This window comes from Triplophysa rosa, linkage group LG19 (genome assembly GCF_024868665.1).
Source record: "Triplophysa rosa linkage group LG19, Trosa_1v2, whole genome shotgun sequence".
NCBI lineage: Eukaryota > Metazoa > Chordata > Actinopteri > Cypriniformes > Nemacheilidae > Triplophysa > Triplophysa rosa.
In genome coordinates this window covers 4,380,963-4,391,684 of record NC_079908.1, presented here as the reverse complement: position 1 = coordinate 4,391,684, position 10,722 = coordinate 4,380,963, and the positions used below count along the sequence as shown (strand labels likewise).

Genomic DNA, 10,722 nt, shown 5'->3' with positions numbered 1-10,722 from the left:
AAAGGTGAATGAATGAGCACGCCGGCTTCCCTCTTATACCCGGACATCCGGGGAGGAGCCCGGCATGCAAATTTCATTCGCCAATTTTCATTGGCCTTTTCTAAATACTCAGAAGATGATAGGTTCTCAAGACAAACCCCATTCTGTCGGTTCGACACAACGTCTCGTTCCCTCCATCAGGGAACCGAGGTTACATCCGTAACCAAGACGTTTTATTGATGTTGTGTTCGGCTCATTTACTTGGTCACTTAAACTGTGTTTGATTTACGCTACCTTTGCTCTAAATCCTGTTTGGTAGAGTCACGTTACTTATGGCCATAAGATAATGTAAAGTATATAATATCATTGATGCATTCGCTGGACGAATGCATACAAGTATTGTTATGCTTTATATTACTAATCAGAGACCGTAAAATATGTATATTTAATAACGATTATTATACGTATTTTCCTTTGAGCTAAACTAATTCCTTAACTGAAATTGATGTTTTAAATAACTCATTTCATGGATGTGATCTTGATAGATCTGGTGGAGAACCGTATTTGGTGAGCTTAGCTCATCATTATTTTAACATGCAGCTAAAAACGCTACAAGTGTATTACACAGAACAGCTTTCACAGCCGATGTTAAAGTCATGGAAGCTGTTATTTGACCGTTGGTTATCTTAGAATGTGTGTAGCTGAAGCTTCTTATTACCAGCTGTAGGACTGTGATGAAAGTGAAAGTAATTAAGCGAGCAGCTCAGTCAAATGTTGACAATCTCTGATAACCAAACACTACTCCAGCGGCTCTTCCTGTTCTCTATGGAAGGCCTCGCCCCTTTTTTGGCGTATTCCTTTGGGCGAAGGTTATTAAAAGAACTTGGAATAGTAACATTACCCGGGAAATAAAGGGCTGTAGTCCAAATCCAGCCGTTCTCTGTAGTCCTTGAAAATCGAATTCTGTTAAAGACAATATCTCGCTTGGCATTGAACTTTGAGCTTTATCATTTTGCAGGTATCATTTATGCTCTAAAAGCGACATTACACACTAACTAAAGGTTGAAAATGGGATCGCGGGGAATGGGACCTTTAATGCAGAAAAGCAGGAGCATGATGAGCTAAAACGTTTATTTAAATTGTGATAAGAATGAGTCATAGCTGTCCATCAGTTGCACGCGATTGGCTACAATGCTCAACGCTGCAATTAGAAATCAGCTCTTCAGACAGAGCTTGAACACAAATAAGCACAGGACCGTGTAAAAGCAGCTTCGCTCAGCTGAGGTGAGTCGAAATAGTCTTGGCTACTGGAGCCGCGTTCTGCCCGCGCGTATTTCCCGAACCGCAAATGACACATGAATAGCCTAATTATTCTGCCCGTTAGATCAAATATTAGCGGTTCACCCGACGGGTGATGGTTCTGACAACATTCTGCCGAATAATGCTTCATGAGAGGAAAAAACTTTTTTTTGTACTTTTTGCTCAAGTTTGTGACAGAATTCTCTAAAAGGAGCAGAAAGTTAATGCTGTGAATATTATAGTGATATGAATAGCTCTTTTTGTTTTCATCAAATCTTAAGTTACTAAATTGTAAAATGTAAAATAAATATAAGTAAATGTTAAAAAAAGTAAATATATACATAAGAATGTAAAAATAAAAATGTTATACAATATTAATACGAGACGTAGGAATAATTCAAAAAGCTAAATAGTTATTTTGTAAAGAGTTTATAATAAATAGTTTGGGCCAAAACATATATATAGTTACCCCCCCCTCTGCCCACCTGGAAAATCACTTGGCCCACCTTTCATCTCATATCTGGAGCCGGAACAATGTGCTCTACGCATGCTTGACTTCCGCATTTCACGGTCAGAACCCTCGGCAGTTTCCGGTTGGGGAGACTTAAAGCAGAGAGAAATGGGAAAATGAGAAAATAGTTCAATTTAGCAGATGCTGTACTTTGCGGCACACAGCAGTGGTATATAGAAGTGCTGTTCTACCGTATTTGAATGTTATAACGAAAGTGAAAACTTATGAAAGTAGATTTTCAAATACGGTAGAACAGCACTTCTATATACCACTGCTGTGTGCCGCAACGAAGATGAAGTAGCTCATTTATGTTTTAATAAAGTCGCCCACATTCACTCTCCTTCCAGAGCGAGACTGTAATCTATATCCTTTGAGTCATTGCTGTATGATCAGCTCCATCCGTCACGGAGTCTTGCAGACAGACCATCAGGTGCACCTCGAGTAGTCACAGAAAAAAAACAGATCAGGACGTGAATCAGAGTGTGGTTTTCTGCAAAGGTGTGAAATTAAAGTTTTCTTCCCTGCTGGAGTGTGACTAGAAAAATAACAAAGATTCGGCTGTATGACAAGATTCACTCCGACATGTCCCATGATACAGCCGCGGAAAAAATTAAAAGACCATTCTGAATTTTCATTTAATCATCATTTCTAGATGTATTGTGGTCATTCCTGTCCAGTATCTGTTACATATCAACAAAATCAAACATCAGGACACAAACTCATCCAACAGCAACGTGAAAGACTGACAGCATGACAAGACACATGAAAACTGATTTTTTTTTTTACTTTTCCTAAATACATGTAGAAATTTGTAGAAAGTTGTATTGCTTAAAAGTGAATATGACCTTGTTTTCTTTGCAGTATTTGAGGCCTGATATTTTCACCTGTTTCTCCAGTTTTCATTTTCTGACAATAAATGCAAATAGAAACAATATTTTTATTAAAAATTTGAGGATAAATATTGTTAGTAGTTCACAGATTGAAAAAAATGATCATTTACTTAATCACATACCGTAATAAGTAAATTTACAGTCAGAAAAGCTGATTTTACCTCTTATTTTTTGTGCAGCTGTACATGTGAAGAGTTTATTTCCAAAAAGAGAAACTCCGTTTTTAAAAAGTTTCATCAAAAGTTTAAAAAATCATGTTTTTTATTATGTTATCATGTTTTTATTGTGTTAGTTTGCTGTATTTTTGAGTTATCATGGCTTAAATCAAAACAAACCAACTGCAGTTTGATTGATATTAATTGGAATGCACAATAAAAAAAAACATGATTTTTGAAACCTCTCATCTCATTTCGGAAATAAACTCTGAACCAGCACACAACTGCATTAGAAACTTCTCTGTTTTGCTTCAAGATTAAAATGATCACATCACATGCTGTCCAAACACGCTACCAGAATTGTTTAATCATACAGAAGTAAACAAAAACGTCCTTAAAATCAAACCTTTAATTTAACATTGCTATGACTTGCGGAGCCCAACAGTTTGGACATTTTTCACATGATAGGCTAAATAGAAAATTGACGTTTTGGGGTTTTAGATGTCTCTTTGAGTTTTAGATCGGGTAGTTTAAAGCACAGTAGTTCACCACACAAAACACATTGTGGTCTGCACAACTCTGTTTATCCTTTCATATTTAATGTAGTCTGGGTCAGATTTTCTTTTCTTCTCTGTATCTTGGTTTTTTTTTTGTTGAGAATTTCATGCAACCTGTCCGTGTTGGCATCTACCTGATATTTATCATTTTGATCCAGTTTCCAAGTGACCTAAAATGCAAAAAACTTGAGATGTGCTTTCACCTCCCTCAAAGTTGAAAATCTTATTTAGTGTCTTAACTATGCGTGACTGTATTATTTAAGGCTAAATGCACTACAAGACTTATGCTCAGATTTTGCCCAGTCCGGACTTGTTGCACAAAGTCTGTGCCAGTCTGCAGATTTGATCAGTTAGTGTGTTTCTATCTGAAACTTTCAAAAAGTCTACAAGTCTAGTTTAAAGAAAAACTGTTCAGATTTTAAAAGTCTTGTAGTGTATTCCAACCATTAGTTGCATTTGGTTGCATTTAGTGTTGTTTCTTTCCTCGCTGTCTGAGACCCATACCCTGACTCAGACCCAACAATAGATTTTTTTGGTTTGTGACCCACCAGCTGAGAATCACGTCTTCAAAACCAGAACTCAGTGTGATGTCGCGTACTAGATTTGCATTTTAATTGAAATCCTTCCTTCCTCATTAGTTTGGTGAATTTTGAGCTGAGCAAATGACCAGATTTATCATTGTTTAATAGTTAAAATGTGCATGTGTGATAGATTTTATGTTTTGCTCATGAAACCATGAATGTGAACCCAAACTATTACTGCTCCCATTAGACATACAGTATGTTGAATTTATTCTGTCATCATCATACAAACCAGGGGATGTGTCATGAAAAAATAGCAGCTTGTGACACTTTTACAGTGCAAGACCTCCTTTGTAGTCCAAAATGACCATTTATTGAATCTGAGCTGTAAAAATGCCTCATTGAGAAACCTGCATGATACTGAAATCACAACCATGAGTGTACATATAACCACCTGTATATAAACATATATTCAATACTCAGCATCTTGAATTTGACCCTGATAAACAACAGGATAAACTGCACATGGAAAGATGTTAGCCAATCATAACAGTCATGTACATGTTGACGTCTTAAAGGTACACTAGCAAAAAGTTATAGCGGCCTTAGCTTAAAGCATTTGTTCACCAAAAAGTCCAAATTCTTTCAGAGTTATGTTTAGAATTACTGTGCATTACTGTAGAGAAACACATACATGTTAAATGTGGTCAAGAAGATTGCACTGTTGCAATTTGCGTGAAGTACGTTTGTTCATTCATAAATATTAAACTGTAGAGAAAACAGTGATCCTTTACCACAAAAATAACAGATATGAATGCGTCCCGCAAAGGATCTTTCATATAGAACACTTTATTTCGAATAGATTCGACTTCACGTTTTGTAAACAATGCTGTAAACATGAACTGAGCTGTTTCTTCAGCAATAAAGCTTCAACATTTCTATCTGTTATTTTTGTTTCTTCCCCCTCATTTCTGTGGTTGGAATCGTGAAGGCTGGAGAGCGCGACAAAACACAGATGGTAAATAAATTTACCTTCAATAATGCTTTTGCTTGCAGTTTCAATAACTTCCCAGACAACACCCAGGGTGTCAGAAATTAACTTTATTTTAAGGGGCAACATTGGTACCCATTTGAATTTTAAAAGGGTATTTTTACTTTACCACACTTTACCATATTTTTAATATTTTTCCCAACAACATGAACAAAAGACGTCATGTTTTACCATTATTTATCCTATTAGTTAAATTATACTTTCTTTTCTCACAGCAAATTCACATAATTTACAGGTTTTCAGATTTTTAGGGGTGTTTATAAAGGTTAATTTTTGTAACACCAAAACACTTAGAAATTACATATTCATGTACATTGACACTAGAGAGAGTGAGTGAACTACAGAGTAGTATGAAATATTACTGAATAATACAGAAAGTCACATTTTGGGGCTTTTTTGTCACCGTGTTTGCCCCGAGCCCTGGTTAGTTTCTGACCCTGCCCTCACGCATGTTAACTGCACTAGTTGTTAGTCACCAGTCTGCATTCTGACTGCCATCACACTTGCATCTCACTTGTTTTCGCTTGCACCACCATTAGTTCCTCTAAACTGCTGTATGACTGCTTTGCATTGCTTTGTAGTCGGTGCGCTTCAAGTGTTTGAACTAGAAAATTGGGATGCTGAGCGGTGGTCTGGGGAACAGAGATAAATTCTCCTTTGTGCTTTTTATTTGGTGGTTTACTTGCTTAGCTTCACTCAAGCCTACAATAATTTGTTTACAGACAGTGACAAATGGTTTTCAAAGCTCGGGTAAGAACCATCAAATAAGAACTGCAATAATTGCCAAATACGTTAAAGTTAAGGTGTTAATCCTCTTATTGGCCACTGTCAAAGTGGCATTTATATTTTATTAAAAGAGTACAAACATAAGCCCTGAAAGTCTTCAGAAGAAAGTATTTTTGTGTTTGTGTTGTGTTGAGTGCTTGTGTTATAAAACTAGCTAGGTTAGTTATTTTATGTTTGCTACCGTACTATATAACTTGACTAATAGTTCTCACAACAGCATGTTTTTTTTATTACTAATACGACTACTATTCATTTCATTTGATCGTCCAGTAATTTTTAGTAAAGCATCGTCAGAGGAGGTGTGTTTTGATAACGCATATTAAAACTAGTCAGTTTTGTAGCGGTTAGCAATCGCATGCTAGCTTTAAAGGAGACATCAGATGAAAACCCCACTTTTTCTGTGTTTAAGTGCTATAATCGGGTCCCCGGTGCATCTAGCAACCCAGAAAACATGAAAAATAAGAACCCAGTAAGTTTGTTTTGGTGTGCCTTTCCCTGCAAGCATGTGAGAAATCGAGCCGTTCAGATTTCGCTCTGATTGTGACGTCCAGAGCGGATTTTATTATAATGTTACCGCCCCTTAATCTACACAGTTCCACCCACCGTGCTCCGCCATTGTTGTTTTCACAAGCGACTGCGGTGTACGTGACGCCATGGCTAAAGTCTGTGGACAACATGCAATGTAGTCGCTGCACAGAGTCCAAACCTAGGAAGAGACAGGAGTGGATTTATTTTATTTTTAGAGGATATTGCATCAGAAACCATTAGTAAAAACCTGCTTGTTTGCGCGAATCACTTCAAACCAGAGTGCTTTATCAACCGTGCTTAGGCTGAAAAATCTGTCACAGCAAACTAGCTCTCACGTTGTGTGTGTAATGTTATAACTTGTCAATGACAAGCGCTAAAGTCCATGTAATTCCGCTGAGATCTGCAGTGGATTCCGTGGATATTAGGTAAGCATACATGCACAACGTAAGCGCATTAGCTGTTTGCTGTGACTGATTTTTTTTGTCTCCGGACGAATGATTTGAGACGTTTAAGATGAAACTAACCGCAGAGGAATTCAGGAAATATCATTTAGCTAAACCATTGCCACTACACGTGTGTTGTGTTAATACGCCGGACAGAAGGAGGGTGGGGTTCGCTGTAACTCACTATCAGTTAAAGAGACATGCACCAAAACGGGTTGTTGTGAGCGTAGCTGTTTTTGACGAGGCAAGAAGGGTTTTGTTTACACAGCCATTGAGTGTTTTTAAGCAAAATATGTTCCAGACATTTCATGAAGACCCTAATAAATCATACCAACTTGTTGAAAGTGCTCGTCTGATTAGACCTTTAAAAGCATAACAGGGGAGAAGTTCCGCCCTCTGTTCAGAGCTCTCTCCAAAGCCATGCTCCCTCAATGACCTCATGTCTCATATACCGGTGAACATTTTAGTAGTAAGCACAGTATAATATTAAAAAATATACTTTTTTATAATTACAGTATAATAAACGTATATAATTTGAACCTAATGCATTTATCCCTGATAGCACACATACGTCTGGAGACGTCTATTTGATGTCTGCATTTACATCTGCAAGACAAATTTATTTGATTGTTTGCTCATCTGACGTTTCCTGTCAGATTTCATCTCGATATCTAGATGATGTCTGTAAGATGTTTATCATTTAGACTGTGTAAAACTGCAATTCCTAAGATGTTTATCAGATGTTTTATACACCAGATATATTCCAGATCTCCAGATCTTCAGCAGACATCCTACAGACGTACCTGTGCTATCTGGGATTGCACATCTTATAGCCATAAGACTTTCACAGAAGAAATACACCTTTTAAATATTAATTATCTGTTAATTATCAAAGAAATAATATTTATATTAAATGTTGCTCTAGCTTTAAGTGACTGCTATTAAACAGTGTTCTCATGGCCGTGTATGTAACGCACAGTATGGGTTGCCTTCAGATCACAGGACAAGCGACAGAGACAGACAGGCGTCAAAATCGGAGTGTGTAGGTGGCCATCGAATGTTTTGATATGAAAAATGAACAATTATGCAAGTTAGTCAGCACAGACGGCTGGATGGCATGTTCGGAACGCCAAACGGGGGAAGCCTTCAAGGTCTTGGGCCGATCGCTTGGCAGTAGATGGATCGGGGTTGTGTGATCATTCATCTGTTCTGCTTTCTCCATTTGGATGAATCTTCTAAATTAATTCCAAGCATTTTTGACTCGAAAGAGGTTTTTTCAAAGCTTTTGAAGGGTTAGAATTCTCTCAGGAAATGAACGTTAATGTGACTGTCCTTCTAGGAGAATATGTAGAGCAGAACCTCTTATTAAAGAAATAGTTCACCAAAACGTTAAGATTTCATTGTCATCTGCTCCCTCTGTGTTGTTTTAATGCTGTTATTTTGTTTATTCCACATGTGAAACACAAAAGTAGAAAAGTAGATGTCAGGAAGAATGTTCAAAATCAAAATTTCCCCATGTTTTACTCCCCCTGAAGTCATCCTGACTGAATATGACTTTCTTCTTGAAGAATAATGCAGTCGGAGTTATAATACCACGTATCATTTTTCTTCCAAGCGGTAGAATGGGAGTTAATGGGGGGCTGGAGCACGGAGCCATGTCGAGCCGTTCTTTGATTGATAGATGCACTTTTTGGAGCTTCAAAAAGTTTCCCCCCATTAACTCCCATTCTACCGCTTGGAAGAAAAACGATACGTGGTATTATAACTCCGACTGCATTATTCTTCAAGAAGAAAGTCATATTCAGTCAAGGATGCCTTCAAATGGGCGTAAAACATGGGGAAAGTTTTGATTTGCTAGAAAAGTATTCCTTTGAAAAGTACAATGAAAGTTGAGTTTGATTTACATATGTACAATGAATAAAATTTATTTTTCCTACGTAAGTACAGAGCATTGCAAGACTTAATTGAACTCATTATTCACTTGGTGCCATTGTTGAATACACGTGCAAATGAGATTTGTGAGCTCTAGCGGAGGATACGATTATCGATTATCGTCTTGTGCTTACACAAAGAAATCATAAAACTTCAGAGACTTTTCTTTGTCTAGACTTTAAGTCACAATTAACTTGATGTATAACAAACAGAAGAACGTGTTTGACAGAATAAAAACTATTTCACAGAATTGGAACAACATGGCGCGAGTACATCACAAAGTGTCATCATGATCATTCTGGTGTTAAAGGAACCTTTCACCCATTAAAGAAAATTCTGTCATCATTTACTCACCCTCAAGTTGTTCCAAATGTGTATACATTTCTTTGTTCTGCTGAACACAGAGAAAGATATTTGGAAGAATGCTTATAACCAAACCGTTCTTGGCCACCATTGACCAACATAATAGGAAAAATTGCTTTATCAATTTCTTTGTTCTGTCAAACACAAAAGAAGATATTTTGAAGAATGTAGCAAACAGTTCTGGGACACCATTGACTACCATTGTCATTTTCCTAGAAAGAAATGTATACAGATTTGGAACAACTCGAGGGCGAGTAAATGATGACAGAATATTTATTTTTGGGTGAACTATCCCTTTAAGATAAAAAACAGTAGCTAAGACATTTCTAAAGTCAATGTCAGTGTCTACTTGGTGTTTTTGATTTTTGTAGCATAGCCACGAGATTTCATCAATTGTAATAAACCAAGAGAATATTTCTTTGACTTTTTCAGCCTAATAAATAAATGAAAGCTTTTTGAATAATCAGGTTTGTGTTTTCCGTTAATAGAAAAGCTAAACCATTCATTAACCACCTCCAGCAGTCTATTAAACGCTTGTCTAAGAGCTACACAACACAGCGCTCACGCAAACATGAACACAGTCCAGTGTGAGTTTAGCTGTCACTATTCACCTTTGCAAATCATCGATTATTTAACCTTTTTGGGGTGTTTATGCATTTAACCCCTCAAACTCTGAAAGTGCTTGATTGTAACCGCAGTGTGTGCAGGCATGAGTTAAAGTCTTTCTCGACCTGCAAATAATGACCTCTCTTCCTCTCAGGACAACACAACTATCTGTGCGCCGGGAGAAACGACTGCATCATCGACAAGATCAGGAGGAAAAACTGCCCGGCCTGTCGCTTCCGCAAGTGTCTGCAGGCTGGCATGAATCTGGAAGGTGAGGAAACTGCAATGTCATGTCAAATGATTTATTCATTCTATAAATGGTTCATATGCGGTCCCGCCACATAAAACATAATAGAGGGAAAGACAAGCGAAGATTTTACGGCACAACAGCAGTGTTTATCCCCATGGGTATAAATCTAGACATTCCACATCATGTGAATCATTTGACTCTAGTCAAAGAGCTACACGCCACAGTGCCGAACACATTTTTTCCAGCGCACGTAGCGGTCGAAGCGGTGCCACCAAGGACCGTCCGTGCACGTTTCCTTAGCGCACAAAAGATGCCAGCGGGCCGCATTCATCCATCTAGACGCGAGGCTGTAAAATCCTGGATGATTTATTTGTGCGATGTACCAAACAGGAGAAAAGGACCTTGATGCGTTAGCAGCAAACTAAATCTGGGGTTCTACCATGGAGGCTTTTAGTTGCCATAGAAACAGTTAAGGCTGAAAATTAAAAAAGTAGGACAAAAGGATATTGTGTTTGATGGTAAGCTCTCAATCAGAGGAACAGACGGACGAATTTTATGATAGAAAAGCCTCAAGCATTGTGTGATTTGGAACAAACAGGCGTACATCTCTGCATATACTGTGTTCATATAGATGATAATGTGTTGTTTCATTACAAGAATCACTGTAAGAGGAAATGATAACGTGCCTGACTCACGTTATTATTGGATGTTTGGTTTGTAGTTATCTTAAGCAGTGCCGGTTGTTTATCAAAATGTGGACGGAAAAGCCACCTGGCTAATTAATTGCTTGAATTCACAATAAATAAGCAGAACGCGTGTGCTAATTTGTATCTCGTGGACATAACGGTACG

General features: G+C 37.7%; 1 protein-coding gene across 1 annotated transcript in view; it reads left to right on the top strand.

The window, feature by feature from the left end:
• Positions 1 to 10,722, top strand: part of LOC130570012 (glucocorticoid receptor-like) — a 95,537-nt gene that overhangs the window by 70,363 nt on the left and 14,452 nt on the right. Inside the window, 2 exon segments of the mRNA XM_057360061.1 lie at positions 4,904 to 4,930; positions 9,776 to 9,892. Of these exon segments, the coding sequence (XP_057216044.1) occupies positions 4,904 to 4,930; positions 9,776 to 9,892 (144 nt within the window).